The sequence below is a fragment of the Labeo rohita genome, chromosome 16, assembly GCF_022985175.1.
Source record: "Labeo rohita strain BAU-BD-2019 chromosome 16, IGBB_LRoh.1.0, whole genome shotgun sequence".
Taxonomy (NCBI): domain Eukaryota; kingdom Metazoa; phylum Chordata; class Actinopteri; order Cypriniformes; family Cyprinidae; genus Labeo; species Labeo rohita.
The window spans coordinates 18,270,998-18,292,623 of NC_066884.1; the positions used below are offsets into that span (position 1 = coordinate 18,270,998).

The 21,626-nt window shown below is 35.6% G+C and overlaps 2 protein-coding genes across 5 annotated transcripts in view; both read left to right on the top strand.

Moving 5' to 3' along the window:
• Positions 1–1,545: 1,545 nt before the first annotated feature.
• Positions 1,546–5,245, top strand: cd79a (CD79a molecule, immunoglobulin-associated alpha). Its single transcript, XM_051132338.1, has 5 exons — positions 1,546–1,681; positions 2,362–2,691; positions 3,612–3,727; positions 3,879–3,938; positions 4,016–5,245. Exons 1-5 carry the CDS (start codon positions 1,642–1,644, stop codon positions 4,127–4,129), a joined length of 660 nt encoding a protein of 219 aa, XP_050988295.1. The 5' UTR covers positions 1,546–1,641; the 3' UTR covers positions 4,130–5,245.
• A 789-nt stretch (positions 5,246–6,034) lies between these two features.
• lipeb (lipase, hormone-sensitive b) overlaps positions 6,035–21,626 on the top strand; it is a 38,307-nt gene continuing 22,715 nt past the window's right edge. Inside the window, exons 1-4 of one of the 4 annotated variants that reach the window (XM_051131617.1) lie at positions 6,035–6,153; positions 14,248–14,489; positions 19,056–19,340; positions 19,806–19,896. In XM_051131617.1, coding sequence (XP_050987574.1) covers positions 6,066–6,153; positions 14,248–14,489; positions 19,056–19,340; positions 19,806–19,896 — 706 coding nt within the window. In that variant the 5' untranslated portion in view covers positions 6,035–6,065. Of the gene's footprint in view, positions 6,154–9,575; positions 9,694–12,788; positions 12,806–14,247; positions 14,490–19,055; positions 19,341–19,805; positions 19,897–21,626 lie in introns of those variants that run through there. The other 3 variants (XM_051131618.1, XM_051131619.1, XM_051131620.1) reach the window with 3 other exon arrangements.

The window sequence follows — 21,626 nt, forward strand, 5'->3', positions numbered from 1 at the left end:
CATCACAAGCGGCTTGTGCACAGTGTCATTCACAGAAACACTAAACACCATCATTGTAACACACATGAAACTAAATTAATGCAATAAACATTAATTTCACAGCATTAGGTGTAACATACAACCCTAATGTACATAACGGATAAGAAAAAACTAAGAAGAAACGGTTATTTTAACAAAAAACCAAAATAAAACATGAAAAAAAAAAGTAATACAGGGAATTCTGGAAATGTCAATTTACGGTTATTTTCACTTCCAAAAGCGATATACTACCATAAAATTACATGCAATGTCCAATACAATTTTTCACCATATATAGTAGGGAAACTTACCGTTAACCATTTAACAGGTTTTTACTGTAGCATTTTTACTGTCTTTTACTGTTATTTTTTACAGTGTAGATTAACTTAGGTGGACTTAAACTTGAAAAATTCTGTGTATTGACATCTTTCCACGGTTTAAAAAAATAGCCATTCATGTTTATTTTGTGTTTTAAATAAATAAGAAAAGATGATCGGTTTACCTGTTGATTAATCCAATAAAGCAATACAGTGATCTGTCACGACATATTAAAGAGCCACAAAACTGTATTTATTGTTTTAATTTTTTGAAAAATGACAGCATTTTAAAGCTGAGACCTTTTTTCATTTCAGAAGTAACCTGCTCTTGTCTGCTGGCATGGTTGTCCGTTTTCTCTTTGTTCAGCGATGTATTTTTCACTGCATGAGAACATGATGCGTAGTGTGAAAGCAGCATTAACTAAGAAGGGCGGATTTTGCAAAGGGTCAGTTGAACACCTTAGAACGTTTGTCAGCCAATCAAATTCAACAGCCCGTAGTATAATAAATTATAGTACTTATCTATTCATTGAACCCATTATAGAAAATATAATGGATTAAAACAAATGACAACCACTTTCAACAAGGTATTTGCAAATATAATGCGTGTTAACTTTGGTTACAATTGTTTATGAAAAATATGATGCAGTATACCATACATTATAAATAAATTTACAGTGCATTATACATACAGGCCTTAAGTAAAGTGTTACTGTTTTATTTAGTACAAAGCGTCGGTAGGGTGAGTTTTCCAAAAATGACAAATCATGGTGGCCTTTTACCACTTGAGCATCTGTAGCCTTAAAGGCCCAGTTGCTTGGTGTTTTACTTACGATTATGGCTGCGTACACAAAGCCAACATCTGTGAAGGAGCTGTTTTAATCACAGATGCCAATGATAAAATGGGGAAAAATATTGTGTTGTGGACATTAAACTTAGACAGTTGGAGCACCAAGATGAACTCCAACATCGGACCTGGCCAGTTCAATTATCTGTTTTTATTATCAAACTACTGTGCGCTGTTTTGGAGAAAAGGGTGAGAAGCAAATGTTTTTTATTAACTTCAAACATTGTATAAATCTCTTTTAAAGTCAAATAAAACACGTTAATAATGAAATAGTGCCTATTTCCCAGAAGTTCACATTATTTTGTCCAACCCCTGTATTTGCGTGAGTTTACCACAAACTGAAATAGAAGAATGGGTGGGTGCAGATGATACAGGAAGACAAGACAAACACTTGAACGGCGCATTTGCTAATGAGCAGCAAGAGGTTTATTTGAGAGTTCATCAGGTTCATTAAAGAAAATGGTGTTCAAACTGGTGATTGCCTTGAGTTTCTTGGCAGGTAAGCATTAACATATTTAATGTAGTATGTAATGTTGGTTTTAATGTAAAATGTTAATATTTGTTAAGCATGCATTATTATTAAATGGTTTTAAAGTAATCTAAGCTCTCTTTGAGCAAAAAAATAGAGAGAGAGTGGGAGAGAGAAAGAGAAATTTAGTTTTTTGAAAGCATATTATTTCAAATTCAGTAATAAACTTTTTATCTTCTGCAAAAGAACAAAGTATGCAGTTTCCAGCTGCACGTCTGTGTTCTGCTTCAGTGAAGCTGATTTCCTCTCAGAGCAGCTGTTGCTGTTTCAATTTGCATCTTATTGCTGCCAGTCTAGATTTTCACCAGTTTTTCTATCTTTGCCTTTTTTAGTGTGACCTACCATTTTTAAGGGTTTAATTTAATTTTACATTGTATTGAATAGCAGTTCAGATGATAAGTCTTTTTGTGGGTGGGAAGCATATGGTTTAGCTAACAGATTTAAACATGCTGATATCATGTGGATTAAAGTTAATGCCCTTTGGGGGAAAATTAAAGCTTAATGTTAAGTTGCTTTGATATTAAAGGGTTGTAATTACATATATACACTGTGGACTGTTTTTCACTCAAATACTTTATTCTGCTGTTGTGTCACCCAAAATTAGACCATATTATTATATGGCTTTTTTGGTTTATTGTCTTTTGCTTAAGCTGTTTGCAACGCTAGTCTAGAGCTACAACTGGAGTCGGATAAGCCGTTGCTGCGTGTGGCTCTCTCCCATAAAGCCACCATCAAATGCTGCTACCGCTGGAAAGAGAATCCCCATGTCTCCTGGATGATGAACATTTACTCCACCAATGGTACCACAAAGCCCAGTTTAGTAAATCTGCCCGTAAACAAGACAGAAAAAGGGAAAAATGTCACATGCCATTTCCTGGTTTTCAAGGAGGTCCGTCTCAGTGATACTGCCTTGTACCAGTGTAGACTGAATCATAGCTCTGTTCACATCTTTACCCATGGTACCTTCCTTCAAGTATACAGTGAGTAATACCACAGCTATATGTTGAAGTATACTTCATTTTATTTCTTGTTAGTATCACAGAAACATTTTCAGATAACAATATACACTACCATTCCAATTTCTTTTTAATAAAAGAAGTCTCTTTCGCTCATCAAGATTGCACATAGTCAAAAATACAGTAAAAAGAGAAACACTGTGACATATTATTAGAATTTAAAATAGCTGCTTTCTGTTTTAATGTATTTTATAATGTAATTTATTCCTGTGATGGTAAAGCTACGTTTTCATCAGCCATCTTTTGGGGCTCAAGAAACGTTACTTATTATTATCAGTGTAGAGCTTCTTAAGATTTTCTTTGATTAATAGAATAATCAAAAGAACAGAATTAATTTAAAATAGAATTATTTTCTTTTTTTAACAAAGTCTTTACCGTCACTTTTTACTGTCACAATTTAATGCACTCTTGCTAAAAAGTATTATTTTTCATCTTACTGACCTCAAACTTTTAAAAAGTAGTCTATAATAAATACTGTATATAGAACTTGTAATTATGCGTTTTAATACATACTCAGATGTAAGCCCAATGTCTAACTATTTAATCTTCATTACATAAACATGAAAGTCACAAACATAACAATGCAAGCACTCAGGCTCTCAAAAGAGGCCGCATTGTGCAATAATCCCCACAAATCATTCAATTGGCTCAGTTAGGCAAACACAAATAGCCCATTCAGTGACATAAAACTAAATTCCTCTCATCCATGCTAAGTTTGTGTAACTTAACTCTTTTTACATACACACATGCAAGTTTTATTGTAGGAGGAAGTGAAACCATCAGCTCTTTTGGCTGTTTGTTTAACTTTTCTCTGACTACAGTCAGTTTGATCTACTTGTCATTTCTGAAAAGTCTTCAGGAATTAAAACCTTCTCTTTAATTAGTACCTTTGCAGAAGACCTTGAACCTCAGCGAGAGTGTGAAGAACAGCATCATTACAGCAGAAGGGGTGTTGCTGCTGCTGAGTGTGTTGATCCCTGGCACCATGCTTCTCTGCAAGGTTAGACACCCTGACCGTGTAATGTTGATTTAATGATGATTGGATGTATTCCATACACCTTATGGAAAAAGAAATCTGCACCACAAATAACATTACACAAATAAATAAAGTGATTCTGTGATGATGATAGATCAACTTTTTTTCCCTTTAGTCAAAGAGTTTGAATCAGCTGGAGAAGAAGAAAGAAAGGGAAGAGGAGAATATCTATGAGGTAAGTCTATTCCCACTATATATTCCTATTAACATGCTGTGTATTCACGAAAGCGGCCTTCACGTATCTCTCAACAGGGTCTAAACCTGGATGACTGCAGTGCAGCTTACCATCAAATTCAACGCACCAATCAAGGCCCCTATCAGGATGTGGGCAGCTGTGAAGAAGACATTCAGCTGGAGAAGCCGTAGCTGGAGCTGGAGAAACAGGAAAAGGAACTATTTTAATAAGAAAGACAAAGGAAAAGTGAACTCTGTGTATTATTATGTCATTAATTACTCACCCTTATGTCGTTCCAACCTTGTAAGACCTTCGCTCATCTTCAGAACACAAATTAAGATATTTCTGATAAAATCCAAGAGCTTTTTGACCCTGCACACACAGCAATGGTACTAGCAGGTTTAAGGTCCAGAAAGGTAGTAAAGACATCGTTAAAACAGTCCATGTGACATCAGTGGCTCAACAATAATTTTGTGAAGCTATAACAGCACTTTTTGTGTGTAAATAAAAACAAAAATAATGACTTTCAGTAATTTCTTCTCTTCTGTGTCAGCTCTCCAAAAGTAGATAAATTCAAAAAGCCGTTTTTGTGTTGAAATGTGGATGAGGCTTTTTTACACTCTTCATATCACAGTCCTGCAAAGATGACATTTACTTGTGATTGCTGTTTGTGGCAAAACATGAGGGCAGTTGTGTTTTAGATCAGATATACAATGCTGAGTGAGTGCAACATTGAATGGTGAGATATTTTCCTAATTAAAATAATCTTGCCAGCAGAATTGTTCCATCTGTATTGTCTCAGTGAGCTTTTTTGTGGCTTTATGCATATACAATAAAGTGAATGTAGCGTTTTCAGTGTGGGTGTGAAAACTTTTGAAAAACATTTGAAAATGCTAGTGTGAAATGAGAGCGTTAGGACAAAACAACTGTTTTCAAGTGTAGCCTCAGTCTTTGACAAGACCTAATTTAACAATGTCCTCCTTACTACCTTTCTGGGCCTTGAACATAGTAGTTGCGTTGCTGTCTAAGCAGGGTCAGAAAACTCAGATTTCTTCAAAAATATTATAATTTGTGTTCTGAAGATGAACAAAGGTCTTACGAGTTTGGAATGACATTAGGGTGAGTAATTATTGACAGTATTTTCATTTTGGGGTGAACTATCCCTTTAAGTCGTAATTTTACCATTTCATGAGCTTGCTGTCAGTGTCTTTGTATCTCTCTATTAGTCTGAAAATAAGCTTGTTTGTGTTTTGCACTGGTAAATTAAACATATCTGCTAATGCTTTGAATAAACTGTATAAAACATAGCTTTGTGTGAATATTTTTTCACATTTTAAGTGTGCCCTGAGGAGGATTATTAATAAATAAATACACTGGCAACTCAAACTGGCAATTTTATGTAAGCAATGTAACATAAGGATGTTCTATTTCTATTATTTATATTTATTTACCAATAATAAGAAATCTGTTTAAAAAGTATGCTTCTCTTTTGAAAGTTGAGCATTTAAATGCAGTTCTCATTTCTTGTCAGGTGAGACAATTTAAACACACATTCCTTGCTATTTTCTGTTGATCTTCTATAATTTTCTATTCCAACAGACAGTTTGGCATTTAAAAATGTATGAAGAATTAATTTCCCCTTAAGAATCGATAGCCATATATATATATATTTTTTTTAGCACATTCACTTGGTACATAATTTAATTTTACCATTTCATGAGCTTGCTGTCAGTGTCTTTGTATCTCTCTATTAGTCTGAAGATAAGCTTGTTTGTGTTTTGCACTGGTAAATCAAACATATCTGCTAATGCTTTGAATAAACTGTATAAAACATAGCTTTGTGTGAATATTTTTTCACATTTTAAGTGTGCCCTGAGGAGGATTATTAATAAATAAATACACTGGCAACTCAAACTGGCAATTAAATGACAATACACTGACGTATTATTTTGTATTTTGACGTTGTGTGAGTGTCATTTGGCAGTACTATGAAATGAGAACTATGTGATAGGTGCTTTGATCATTCTCTGACGCGTTATTGGCTATAGATTTTGGTGTGGGCGTGGCTGCCTGTAAGGTATGTCCAGAGAGAACAGAGGGGGAGGTAATCATTCGTGTTTGAGAAAGATGGCGTCTGCAAAGAAGTCTGGGAGCGGTGTTCTTGAAAAAGCAGTCAACAGAAGACGCTCGTCAAAACACAAAGAAGGTCCAATAGGTATATTCTCATTTAATAAACATAACCGCTTTTTGGGGTGGCGAGTTGTCGCTTGTAAATAACATCCGCGCTCCCGGCTAGACAGTTCCAGAAGTGTCAAACAGAAGATTAAAGCCCGAGCGCTTACTGTACAGTAATGCTGGTACAATGTAGCACACCGCCTGAGCACTGTTATTTCCTTACTAATATGTAAACGTAAGTTTTAAAATGTGTCATAACACAGCCAACAGGTTTTAATTACGTATGAACTATGTTGTGCTATGCAATACATCGGCTACGGTAACTGCAACACTGTAGTGTCTGACATTTCTAGTTAAGGATGACATTTTATTCAATGTGTGTTGGAGAGAATATGGATACGTTTGTATGACCTGTAAGTATTTGCCTAAGCTTTGCTGTAATATATTAGGATATGCTTTAGGATGCCTGACTCATGAATGATCTCGACTGACGTCTGTCTCTATGGTTTTAAGCTTATAAGCACACTAAAGAAGTATGTAGTAAGTGTAGATGCTCTTAAAGGGATAGTGCACCCCAAAATGAAAATTCTGTCATTATTTGCTAACCCTGACGTTTATAACTTGAATTGATTTTGTGGAAGGAAGTTTTATATAATGTTGGTAACCAAAGAGTTTTAGTGACCATTGACTTCCATTGTATGGACTGAAAGAAAATCTGCCAAATATGCTTTAGACCTCATATAGAAGCAACTGTTTTGAGTGTTATCTAACCGCTTTGGCCTGTTAAATCAGCTTTTGTTTCACCTCAGTGTTATTGAGATGGTTCCCATGTTCTCTGTGGTGCAACGGCCAGTACGTCACTGGTTGTTTGGGTTTCAGGTTTTTACCATAGACCCCTGCCTTGTCCAGAGGATCAGTGAGAGGATTTGCCATCTAAATGCCTCACTCAGCCAGTTCTCAAATGCAGAATAATAGTAAGAAAAGATTTGTAGTCTTGCACATTCATATGTTGACCATTTCACATTTTGTATGTGTAGGTAAGTTGTTTACTTGCCGGTGTCAGGTTTGGATGAGAGTGAGGGGAAACACTTCACTGATGTCAGGGCCAGAGCATTGTTTTTCTTTTCCTGTTGAGATGATTTTACCACATTTACAAAATAATCTGGGACAAAGGTCTGCTCGCGGCCTGTCATTGTTCCTTATTGCTAGCCGAATGAATAAAGGATGTTGTCCTGGATATATGTACAGTATGTAGAATGAAGAGAACGATTCTTAGATTCTTCACAAAGATTCTTAGTAGAAATGCGTGGTTTTTGTCCAATGAGGATATTGGGAAATCCATCTCTATGCAAGCCTTTTGTAGTTCATGCTAAAAATAAGATGGGTTTGTACCATTAAAAAAATCTGAGAAATTCTGATTTGCCTGCAGCTAATCTCCAGCAGTGAACTTTTGTAACCTAAGTAGTGCAAACATTTTATGTAAGCAATGTAACATAAGGGTGTTCTATTTCTATTATTTATATTTACCAATAATAAGAAATATGTCTATTTCTAATTTCTGTTTCAAAAGTATGCTTCTCTTTTGAAAGTTGAGCATTTAAGTGCAGTTCTCATTTCTTGCCAGGTGAGACATTCCTTGCTATTTTCTGTTGATCTTCCATATTTTTCTATTCCAACAGTTTGGCATTTGAAAATGTATGAAGAAGTAATTTCCCCCTAAGAATCAATAGCCATAAAATTGAATTTTTTTTAGCATATTCACTTGGTTCTTTTTTGCTTAAGCTGAAATTGGATTTGTAATAATTTATAAATTGATTTTTCCTTTAATACATATATAAAATGTGTTATATATTATTTATTTCTTCTATTTTTACATATTGATTTCATTTGCCTTTATCTAACACCAGCTTAGCAAGTTAATCTTTAAAAAACATTAACAATAAACAATAATAAATTTGTTAATATCAAATGATAGAAATCTTTTTTTCTCATTTAGGGGAAATGAGGAAAAGCTTTTATGATTTTAACATTAATAGATTTTTTAGCAGTTTATTTATTTATTTCATTTTTTAAATTAATTTCATTTTTAACACAATACACTGTATGGGTTAAAATGATCATTTTTTCTTTTATGCCAAAAATCATTAGGATATTAGGTATAAATCATGTTCCATGAAGATTTTTTTGTAAATTTCCTACTGTAAATATATCACAACTTAATTTTTGATTAGTAATATGCATTTTTAAGAACTTAATTCTGACAACTTTAAACGTGATTTTCTCAATATTTCGATTTTTTTGCACCCTGAGATTTCAGATTTTCAAATAGTTTTATCTCGGCCAAATATTGTCCTATCCAAACAAACCCGACATCAATGGAAAGCTTATTTATTCATATAATTGTATAAAAACCAGAGTCAAAAATAATTATCTATGTCACACATCCCTAGTTATGAATTTAGTAAACTAATGTCAGTGTATAGTTTTATTTAGTCAGAATTACATTTAAGTATTTTTTTTATTATTAATATTTTTATAAAATTAATATTTTGTATAAATTGTTTTGTCTTCATTTAAAATGCATTCTGATGCATAAATATGCTTGTAGCATTTACGTTTTTAGCATTAATTGATGTTTAGTGTTTTATTGTTGCATTTAATTTGTTTTTAATATCATCCATAACGTGAAAATCTGAGAATTTCAATATTGGTATGTTGTTGAAGGTGAATACTAATGTTACTTATACTCAGCGTTGTTTACTGTGTACTGTGTTTTTTTTTTTTTTTTTTTTTTTTTTTGACAGAAATACATTATTTCAATTGATTTATTATAAAGTGTGACTTACTGTCTCACAATATGACCTAATACAATTTCTCTATGACCTAATTGAATCATCTGTGTAATGCACCACTGTTGTTGTAGCAATGACAAAAATAGTTTTTCAGAGGTCATTGTTTGTTTCTGTCTGGACCTTCTTGTGTCAAAGAGAGGTGCCAGTTTTGGATCGTCCAGTTAGGGTGAAGGTCACTGGCCAGCCCCTGGTCATACAGCCAATAGAGACAAAGGTTATATAGGCAGTTGTGGCTTTGTAGAGGCTAGTTGGTCCTAGGACACAGTTAAAAACCTGGATCCTTTAAAAAAGCAAAAACTGTGTGTGTAGCACATGTGTGCATGTTGCAGTGAGTAATTTGTTTTCATCGTACACTGGGTGAAAAGGCATCTGACCACAACAGAGGGACAGTTGGTATGGGAGAAAATAACAAAGCTGTTCTCTCCTGGGAATGAGACGAATGAGAGTAAAGGAAGCAGAGTTCACAGAAAAGAAGAGAGGATGAAATAGAAAGTGACAGAATGTCACGTTGTGATCCGAGGGGATGACCGGGTGGGAGGGAGGGCGAGGGAGAGCATCCAATCGAAACACTCTATCTTACTGTCTTCCCCTTTTGTTTACCTACCCCTTCCCATGTCTCTATTTCTCTGGCTCCATGGCTGTGCGGGTGTTGAAGGGACAGGACGCACAAGGACTCCAGCATGAGTTCTGAAGAGGGTAACGTTCAGACTCCCCAGGGATAAGTCCCTGTGTGTTTTTGTGTGTGTATGTGCTCTGTTTTGTGCATGTTTTTAGGTTATAGATTCTCACACTTAAGCTCCGCTTTACCCCTTGTGTACCTTAAAAGTGTGTTGTTGCTCCTCTGCTGTGAATTGTGCTGTATGCTTTATGGGTATTCATGTATTCTAGCATAGTGTCACTGAAAGAGCAGGTGTGTCCTTGCATTAGTTTGTCTTTGCTGTTTAGGCCAGACTTTGGCTGTAGATACATACTATGTGTGGATGAATTGAGCAGATCAGTATAGTGCAAACCTGAATCATTACCACATTCAAAGTGGATAGCATAAGTTGTGTTTTGTTTTTCTGGCTTCGGTTGGGTTCTATTATTTTTTTATGGATTTTTCCAGTGGGATTGTGGTTCTGAATGAAGAGTGTTGTTTGATCATTTGACTGTTGATTGATAAATGTTCTACTTAGCATCTTCCATCTATCCTTTTTTAATGTACAAAAGATTTATATATCAAATAAATGCTGTTCTTTTGAATTCAACAAACAATCCTGTGACTATTTTCACACAGAAATTTTAAGCAGCACAGTTGTTTTGATAACAATTAAATGTTTTTTTAATTAGAATGATTCCTGAATAGTGCTGTCAAATCGATTAATTGCGATTAATCGCATCCAAGATAAGTTTGTGTTTACATATGTTAGTGTGTACTGTGTATATATATAAATACACACACATACATGTGTATATTTGACAAATATTTACATGTATGTGTGTATATATATGACTTATGTATAAATATATATAGTACATATGTTTCTTAAATATATACATGTATGTGTCTGTATTTATATACATGTAAATATGCACACATATATTATGTAAACACAGACTTTTATGTTGAATGTGATTAATCGTGATTAATCGATTTGACAGCACTATTTCTGAAGGATCGTGTGAGACTGAAGACTGGAGTAATGGCTGCTGAAAATACAGCTGTGCCATCAAAGGAAAAAAATTACATTTTAAAACGTATTGAAATTGAAAAGTTATTTTAAATTGCAATAATATTTAAACTGCATGTAATAGGTTTTAAGTCAATTAAATAATTTACTTAATTTGTTTAATAATTTCAGTTAATGCAGTCTTCGCAAATTTTTAACATCTAAACAAAGCGACGTATTTGTAGCTTTCTCATTGAAACTACTATAATCTAGTGTTTTGTTGTATATTTTTTTTACAGTTACTTTCAACATTACTAATTTCTAATATAGTAGTGCTGTGATGGTTACAGGCTTACAGTGAAAGTCTATGAAGGCAACACATCCCAAATTGCCCTTAGATTTCTACTGTAAGATGTTGGGGTCGACCGCAATTTTTTTTTTTTTTTTTTTTTTTTTTTTTTTTCAGGGTTGATACAGATTTTTTCAGATCAAGTAGACAGATAACCAATATTTTAAACCGATATACAGTTGAGGTCAAAATTTTACATACACTTTGCAGAATCTGCAGAATGTAATTGTTTTACCAAAATAAGAGGAATCATATAAAATGCATGTTCAAAAGTTTACAGTTATAGTTGTTCATGAGTCCCTTGTTTGTCCTGAACAGTTAAACTGCCTGCTGTTCTTCAGAAAAATGGTTTTTCAGGATTTTTGTGTATTTGAACCCTTTCCAACAATGACTATATGATTTTGAGATCCATCTTTTTACACTGAGGACAACTGAGGGACTCATATGCAACTATTACAGAAGGTTCAAACACTCACTGATGCTCCAGAAAAAAAAAGCATTAAGAGCCAGGGATGTAAACTTTTGAACAGAATAACGATGTGTACATTTTTCTTACTTTTGATTATATGATATTTTTTTGATTTAGCACTGCCGTTTAGAAGCTACAGAAGATAATTACATGTTTCCCAGAAGACAAAATAAGTTAAATTTACCCTGATCTTCAAATTCAAAAAGTTTTCCCACTTGATGTATCATGTTTCCTTCTGGAGCATCAGTGAGCGTTTGAACCTTCAGTTGTTGACAAAAACCTTTTTTGAACTCCTTTAAATTGTTTTATTGGCAAATTGGTTTTGAAAATGACTCGTACCGATAACCATAAAAATGGTTTAATATCTGTGAAATTTTTTCTGTTGTAATCAAGCTTTAACATAGATTTTTCAGCATTTTTCTTTCAAAAATCGGTTGAGCCTTGAATTCAAATTATAGAAATTTAAGAATTCTTATAAAAGTAAAAAATTCTTAACTTTGGAATGTTTTGAGGTGTCCATGTGTTTTGCTGTGTTAAACTGGTGCTGGGAGTCTTTCACTGAGTAAAGGGATTGAGTGGTAGGTTCTCTTGTTGCACATGTTTCCATAATGAAAGATTTAGATAATTCACAAGCATGAGGTTCATTTAGTCAGTACTCTAATATCTGCTTCTGAACTGAAACCCAGCATAGCACTGAAAATCATTTCTCAAACCTCAAGATTCAAGACTAGTTTTACTCTAGTTACTGCTTTATTGTCTCTCAATGGACACGGTTGAGCACATGACAGTGACACAGTAACATACTTGGTTTACTATACACAGATTAGGACACTAATCTCTCAGGGTCTGGCTACAGCCTTAACAATGAGGACAAGGTACAAAAATGGAAGAGAATAGAGGACAATCCTCAATGAGAGAGGAAGACGTCTTGTTTGTTTTTGCCAATGAGGGGAAGAGATCACCGCCAATCATGGGCAACGTGGGATACTTTGGCAGGGGGGAAAAGGCAGTTTGGAAAGTCTGAGAACAGAATGACTGGACGAATACTGGGAGGGTGGAGTTATCTGGGGTAAAGGGCAGAAAGAAAAAGGGACATGGCTGGTTTAAAACCATAAGTGCAATAGACGAGAGTATCTGGAGAATTTAGCTTTAAGTAACACTTCAAATGTATTTCATGTAAGCAACAATGTTTTCTTGATCTAGAAGACTTTTCATTAAATTGACAAAGTAAGCGCTTTGGATTTCGACATTCAAAGCACAAACTCTTAATGCTGTTTGTAAAGCATCTTTCCACCACAATGTGAAGTAAGGCTATGCTCACGATGTATTTGCTTGCATTTTAGGTTTGGTATGAGAACATACAAAGGCTGAAGGTTTGTTTGGGGTCCTAATATTCCTGTGATTGTCTGCTGTTGTGAAGTTGCTTGTGATTCTCTCGGTTGTCTGGTCGGTCACAGAGTTCAACAGATTTACCTGGTCATAATCTCGTCACTGAGAGACCTTACCTGTATTGTATCTGTATCTGGCATGTCAGTCCTGATCAGATAAATGTGCATGAGTGTGTGAGTGACTGTACAGTAGCAGGCTGAAGCCCATCCGTCACTGTTTACTCAGTAGCATGTCCTGTGAAATTGTCTACAGCTTCTGTCCCATATAGTTTGCTCTTGTCTTTTTCTGTAAAACAATAGCGGTTTTCTTAAGAGTCAGCATCTTTGAGATGAGAGTGTATCGTAATGTGTCCTGGTTAGGGATGGCGAAAACTAAAAAATTTCTTGACCGACCACCGAGCCTCATTAGCCGGTTGAAACCGGTTAACCGATTAGTTTAAAATATGGTACGCTATTTGAAATAACAGCCATTTCGAGCCGCGCCTGCAATTTCGCAACTCTGTCGCATCTCTCTGCCGCTCTGCCTCCCGCACACACACACACACACTGCCACTCACGTCACTTTTTTAAAATCCCCTACAGCGCGAAACATGAGTCCCGCAAACGCGGCGCCGAAGAGCTTGTTGTATGTAATCGTAGGACAAATGGCTCCTTAGTTTCAAATGGTTTGGGTACAAGGTGATCGCTTTGAAAATAAAGGCGTTTGTCTAGGTTAGAAGCTCATTTGAAACATTGCCACGGCTCATTTAAGAAAATGACAGCTCCGAAGAGACGCCGCTCTAACCTCGAGTGTTTTAGCCTGTTGCCTTTACTTTTCGCAAACCTTGTGAGCGCGCGAACCCAAACGCTGTGACCTCGCGCCAAATGTTTTTATTGGTTTATTAAGTACAAACAGGCGAGTTATGAAAAATTGAGTGTGAGGGATAATTTGTTCACTTAACACAAAAAGATGAGGAATGAGATGGCTAACTGTAGTAGCGTATAGTCCACTGTCTATAATAGCCTAATTTAGATATCACTTTTTTTTAACCGACTACCGACAACTTTGACCGGTTAACGTTGATACGGTCAACCACCGGTCAAACGGTCATCGGTTAACATCCCTAGTCCTGGTAGAGGCTGTTGGTTGTGTAGTTGTTTGTGTGATAGAGATAAAACCTACCTATGTGTATTATCGCTGAGTGTGTTTTCATAGGCACTGAACAGTAAAAAATCAGTACTTTTTGCCTTATTTTACAGTGATTATTGTAACATCCCTAGAAACCTTTGGCTAAAGCATTTCCAGTTTTTTTATATAGTAGTGTTTATAACCACAGCCTACGCAAGTGCTTGGCTTTTGTCCTGAGCTTAATCACTCTATATTGGCTTTAAAGTGTGTGCTAATTTGAAGTAATTATTCTGTCCTCAACCCTTCTGATCCCCTTTAGTAATGGACACCAAGGCAGTGTTCACTGCCTTGTATGACGTCTGTGAAGAAAATGCCGCCTTCTTCTCTGGGACCACAAAGGGCCAGGCTGGGGACGCAGCCCAGCGCCTTGTGGATGCCATGACCACCATCCAGGAGCACGCCCGGAGCCTGGAGCCTGTCATTGCTGGATTCGCTGCTGTCTACCACCATTTTGACTTTGACCCTCATATTCCCGCCAACGGATATCGCTCCCTTGTTAAGGTGCATGTCTGACTGTGCTTTTTATGATTTTAATGAGTTAGCCTGAGGGCAAGAGAAGTCATTTATGTGTTTCCTCCCTTTTTTTGGTTTCCTCCCTGCTAAAAATAGCTTCTCCCAGTCCATCATTTTCAGCAGTTAGTCATCACAGTTAACTGGTTTACAAACCCTGCAGTTGTTAAAGGAATCGTTCACCTAAAAATGGAAATTTGCTGAAAATGTGCTCACCTTTAGGATCCCAGATGTAGAGGAGTTTGTTTCTTCATCAGAACTGATTTGAAGAGATTTAGCATTACATCACCTGCTCACTAATGGATCCTCTGCAGTGAATAAGTGCAAACAGCTGATTAAAAATATCAAAATAATCCACAAGTAATTCAAACTCTTAAAAGATGTTTAAGAATAGTTCACCCAAAAATGAAAATTACCCCATGATTTACTCACCCTCGAGCCATCCTAGGTGTATATGACTTTCTTCTTTCAGACAAATATAATCAGAGTTATATTTAGAATGTCCTGGCTCTTCCAAGCTTTATAACGGCAGTGAATGGCTGTTGAGATTTGTAAGCAAAATAAAGTGTACCCATCCATCATAAAAAGGACTCCACATGGCTCTGGGCGGTTAATAAAGGCATTCTGAAGTGAAGCATTGTGTTTATGTATATTTAAAACTTTATAAACCGTAATCTCTGGCAAAACTTGGTTCTTGTGAGACTAGCATAGTCTCACCATAGCTTACGCTATGCCTTCAGCCTACGTCATCTGTTGAAACGCCACTCTCTCGTAAATGTGTGTACTGTACAACAGTTAGTGGAAGCTAGAGATTAGAGTTTATAAATTTTAAATATTGATATTCTTCTTGCAAAAAAGGCATGGAATCACTTCAGAAGGTCTTTATTAACTCCTGGAGCAGTGTGGAGTACTTTTTATGATGGATGGATGCACTTTATTGGACTTCAAAATCTCAACAGCCATTCACTGCCATTATAAAGCTTGTAAGAGTCAGGACATTTTTTTAAATATTAGGCAGATTGTAATTTTCTGAAAGAAGAAAGTCATATACGCCTAGAATGGCTTGAAGGTGAATAAATCATGGGATAATTTTTATTTTTAGGTTATGTCTTTAACTGATAGACTGAAGTCATGTGGATTATTGTGATGTTTTTATCAGCTTAATAATAATATAAGAATAAGATCAGAAGATCTATTGGTGAGCAGGTGATATAATACTAAATTACTCCAAATCTGTTCTGAAGAAAAAACTCTTAAATATTTTAGATGGCCTGAGAGTGAGTCAGCAAATTTTCATTTTGGGGTGAATTGTTCCTTTAAAGGCACAACATGTAAGATTTTTTTGATTGAAATATCCAAAAACCACTAGAACAGTGTTATATATTTTACTGACTTGTGTACTTTTATTATCCCAAATGTTTTCAAGAATGTTTAAATCCAGAGAAATAAGTAATTTTAACTAGTGCCATTGTCATTGCGTCGCCTGCCAATGACGTCATACACCCTAGATTTTCTGGTTTTATTTTTTGGAATACATGGGAACCAAAAAAGACACTTTAATATGCATTTCATTAACTAGTTGACAAATGCTCAGAGTAGCATTATAGCAGAACTTTCAACACACTCAGATGTATCTAGCAGAAGCGCTCGACTGTGGCATAATAAAAGCTCCTCTGCTTTCGAGCTGTGTATCACGCTCGTCCTTTATTAGTGGTCGCTCTAACGGTCTTGTTTCACTTCCATGACTTTCAGCACCACCCTGCTTCATACTACAGTGACCTTAAAGGATTAGTTCACTTCCAGAACAAAAATGTACAGATAAAGTACTCACCCCCTTGTCATCCACAGTGTTCATGTCTTTCTTTCTTCAGTCGTAAAGAAATTGTATTTTCAGGTAAACATTTGAGGATTTTTCATTTCTCCATATACTGGGCTTCAATGGTGCCCTGAGTTCGAATGTCAAAAATGCAGCTTCAAAGGGATCTACACCATCCCAGCCAAGAAAGAATGGTCTTATTTAGCTAAATGATCGGCTGTTTTCTAAAAAAATATATATATACAGTCATGTGAAAAAGTTAGGACACCCTATTGAACTTCATGGTTTTGTGTATCAGGACATAATAAAAAATTATCTGGTCCTTGGCAGGTCTTAAAATTTGGAAAATAAATCCTCAGATAAACATCATCACATGACATATTACACCGTGTCATTATTTATTTAACAAAAATAAAGCCAAGAGGGAAAGGCCATGTGTGACAAAGTTAGGACACCCTATGAGTCAACTGCCTGTAGATCCACTTTTAGCAGCAATAACTTGAAGCATTGATTTTCTGTGTGACTTTATCAGTCTCTCACATCGCTCTGGAGGAATTTGGACCACACTTCTTTTCAACGTTGCTCCAGTTTATTGAGGTTTGTGGGCATTTGCTTATGCACAGCTCTCACCTCAGCATTTGAGTCAGGATGAGCCCTGGACTTTGACTGGGCTATTGCAACACCTTGATTCTTTTCTTTTCAGCAATTCTGTTGTAGATTTCCTGGTGTGCTTGGGGTCATTGTCCTGTTGCATGACCCAATTTCGGCCCAACTTTAGATGTCGGACATATGCCCTCACATTTGACTCTAGAATACTTTGATATACAGAGGAGTTCATGGCCAACTCAATGAATGTGAGGTGCCCAGGTCCTGTGGCTACAAAACAAGCCCAAAATGATGAGCCCCCCTCCAGCATGCTTGTCTTTTGGTATGAGGTGTTTGTGCTGATATGCTCTTTAGGTTTTCACCAAACTTGGCACTGTGCATTATGGCCAAACATCTCCACTTTGGTCTCGTCTGTTCAAAGGACATTATTCTAGAAGACTGGTATTGTGTTCAGATGCAACTTTGCAGACCTAAACTGTGCTGAAATGTTTTTTTTTAGACAGAAGAGGCTTTCTTCTGCCAAGCCTTCCAAACATGCCATTTTTGTCCCATATTTTTCTAATGGTATTGTCATGAACTTTATAATTTAACATGTTAATTGAGGCCTGTAGAGTCTGAGGTGTAGTTTTTGGGTTGTCTGCCATTTCTCTGAGCTTTACACGGTCTGATCTTGGGGTGAATTTTCTGGGACGTCCACTTCTGGAAGGAGAGGTGTCTGTTTTAAATGTCTTCTACTTGTGAATAAACTTCAAATTGTTTGGAAATGGTCGTATTACTCTTCTCAGATTGATGGCAACAACAATTGCTTCTCTAAGATGATTGCTGATGTCTTACCTCCTTGGCATTGTGTTAACACACACCTGAAGGCTCCAGACCAGCGAACTGCCAAAGCTTATGCTTTTATAGAGGTGCTCAGACTTGCTGATGATCAGTTAATCAAAGGTATTTGATAGGCAGTGCTTGACTGTTATTTATCCTCTTCATTTCAATGTTAACAGTAAGGGTGTCCTAACTTTGTCACACATGGCTTTTCCATTTTGGCTTTATTTTTGTTCAGTAAATAATGACCTGGCACAATTTATCATGTGTTGTTGTTCATCTGAGGTTTTATTTTTGAAATTTTAAGACCAGCCAGGGACAGGGTGTCCTAACTTTTTCACATGACTGTATATACTATTTAGATACTTTTTAACCTCAAACGCTCGTCTTGTCTTGTCTGCCTGAACTTTGTTTTTTCTGGTTCATGACAGTTAGGGTATGTCGAAAAGCTCCCATCTGATTTTCTCCTCCAACTTCAAAATCGTCCTACAGCGTTGTTTTACCTTTTTTCGTAAAAGGTGTTTGATCTTCATTGCGTGTTCACTTTGTAAACACTGGGTCAGTACTTCTGCTGATGATTTTAATGTTGGAGGCGAAAATGAGATGGGAGTTTTTCAACATACCCTAACTGTCATGAACCAGGCAGTCGATACAAGACGAGCATTTGAGGTTAAAAAGTATATAAATTGTAATTTTTTTTAGAAAATAGCCGATCGTTTAGCTAGATAAGACCATTCTTTCTTGGCTGGGATGGTTTAGAGCCCTTTAAAGCAGCATTTAAACTGCATTTTGGACATTCAAAATCGGGGGCACCATAGAAATCCAGTATATGGAGAAAAATCCTGAATTTCCTCAAAAAACATAATTTCTTTATGACTGAGGAAAGAAAGACGTGAACATCTTGGATGACAAGGGGGTGAGTACATTATATGTACATTTTATTACATTTACATCTTTAATAAGTCTTCAATATATTAGCTTATCCATGAACATGATTTCTGCCCAAAATAGATTTCATCAACTATGAGGATGAAGACAACAACACTCAATCGTAGCTTCATCAAGCTACACCTTTGGATCTTTGTTTGTTTTGAATATGCGCCCTTTAGCGGCGAAAACTTATATTGTGCCTTTAAGCTAATTTCTGCTGAAGGTCGTGTCCTTGTCCTTCCTCTCTTTTCATTTCAATTACTTTGTTTCTCTCAATATGTAGGTTTTACATTGTTCTTCCTCTCCTGTATGATGCATGTGCTTATGTTTTCTAGCATACACCTCCGTTGAGACCTCATCTCACGCTTTGTCTTCCACTTTCACAGGTGGTGCGCTGTTGCCTCCTCCACATCATCCACAAAGGCCGCTATATCACATCCAACAGGCGAAGCATCTTTTTCCGTGCGAGCCACAATGCAGCAGAGATGGAGGCGTACTGTAGTGCTTTGTGTCAGCTCAGGGCACTGCTCTATCTGGCTCAGAGATTGCTTCATGACAACAGCCATGGCAACCTCTTCTTCCAGGAGGAAAGTGGCCTCAGTCAGACCTTCCTGAGAGAGTACGCCTCCATGCACAAGGGCTGTTTCTACGGCCGCTGTGTTGGATTTCAGGTGTGTTTGTTTATGAGCACATGAGCTTACGGCTCACAGGATTTCATTGACAAATTATTGTAATGTTTCTGAAGTTATTTCAGTTCTTGTTAGCAAATTGATTCAAAATTGTTCAATATAAGAACTAAAACCAAAAACCAAAGCAAAACGAAACGAAAGTATCCCCATGTGTGTTTTTTATAATATAACAAGACAATAAAAGAAACATAAATATTTACTTTTTATATGTTTCAATATACATACTGCCAGCCAGAAGTTTGGAATATTTATATTTTTTAATGTTTCTAAAGTCTCTTATGTTCTCCATGTTTGCATTTATTTGATCAAAAATACAAAATGGAAAACTATTTTAAGTTATAATAATATTTCAAAGTGTTATTGTTTTTGCTGTCAACTTCTAGTGCCATATGTTTCTTGTTTTAAGGTGAAAAGTATTTACCTGAATATCTTGTCTTTCCTTTTTAGTTTACTCCTGCCATCCGTCCATGCCTGCAGTCACTTGCTATTAGCCTGGTTGCCTTTGGAGACAACTACAAGAAGCATCAGTCAGGGATAGGTCAGTAGAGCTGTCACGTTAAGCATGCCCCGATAAAGCTTTTTTTGTATGCCCCTTGATTTATGTGAGCAGGTCACTGTTTCACACTAGTTTATCTTTGCGAGTGTCTGCACAGCAGGTTTTCCTGTTAATTTAAGACACAAAAGTGCAGTTGTATACCTGCAGAGGCATTCTAATATTGTCTCTTATGCTCAATGCTGCACCCTAGTGGAGGCAGGAGATATTGCTCCATATGGTAAGTAGCTCTCACAGAGGGCAGTATGGATGAGAGAAATCTCTGTCCTTCTCAAACCTGTCATTCATTCTGCTGGTAGATTATCCTGTTTCCTATAGAGATAGTCAGTGCCTGTTCCTACTAGGGGGGGGTATCTTTAGGCACTTTACAATCTGGTTTCAATTCTGAGAATCATAATCTGATTTCAAAAACGTTCTTGATCTCTGTTTCTTTTCTTTATAATTTATAATTAATTATAGAATATAGAATTATAAATACTTTTTGTAATAATTGCAAATAAATAAACAATTGTATGTGAAGAATTATTAACTAACTACAGCTTTAAAACATACAAGCAAATATATAGTAATAAAAGGGAACAGTGAACACAATAATAAACAAGCAATAAACAAAAAGTGCCTTTGGTATCTGAGAGTGCTTTTAGTATCTGAAAGTTTTCCAGATAAGTGCAGTGATGGATTTTTCTCTTTTTCTCATTATTGCTGATTGATTATTACTGATGACAGACGGCAAGTTTAATAGGCTGCATTCACGGTAATGCATAGATCTGTTTTAACATGTCAGATGTTTTGTCCTGTCCTTAAATCATAACTGACCGTTATGAAGAGAAAACACTGAAATATTGACTCTCTCTAGTGCACTTAAGTGCCATTGCATATATATATAGGAAAAACTAATGGTTATCTGTTCTGAAGCTTTTAGAATCAATTCAGAACTTCGATGCATCAGAGATTTTTTTTTTTTTTTTCCCTCCCACCCCTAGTTCATATGTACGATGGCGTTTTAGTGCCACGTTAAAAAAAAAAGACTAAGATTACAAGATTAAAGTTGTAATATTTCGAGAATAAAGTTGAGTGTTGCGAGAATAAAGTGGAAATACTACGAGAATAAAGTCAAAATATTATGATAATAAAGTTTAAATACTACGAGAATAAATTCGAAATATTACAATAATAAAGTGGAAATATGACGAGAATAAAGTCGAAATATTATGAGAATAAAGTGGAAATACTACAAGAATAAAGTCTAAATATTCCGATAATAAAGTGGAAATACTATGAGAATAAAGTCGAAATACTAAAAGATTAAAGCCAAAATATTACGAAAATAAAGTCGGAATACTATGAGAGACAAGTCGAAATATTTTAAGAATACATTTGAAATATTACTAGAATAAAGGTGAAATACTACAAGAATAAAGTCAAAATATTACAATAATAAAGTAGAAATACTACAAGAATAAAGTCAAAATATTACAATAATAAAGTTGAAATGCTACAAGAATAAAGTCAAAATATTACAATAATAAAGTTGAAATGCTACAAGAATAAAGTCAAAATATTACAATAATAAAGTAGAAATACTACAAGAATAAAGTCAAAATATTACAATAATAAAGTTGAAATGCTACGAGAATAAAGTCGAAATATTATGATAATAAAGTGGAAATACGACGAGAATAAAGGCGAAATACTACAAGAATAAAGTCGAAATA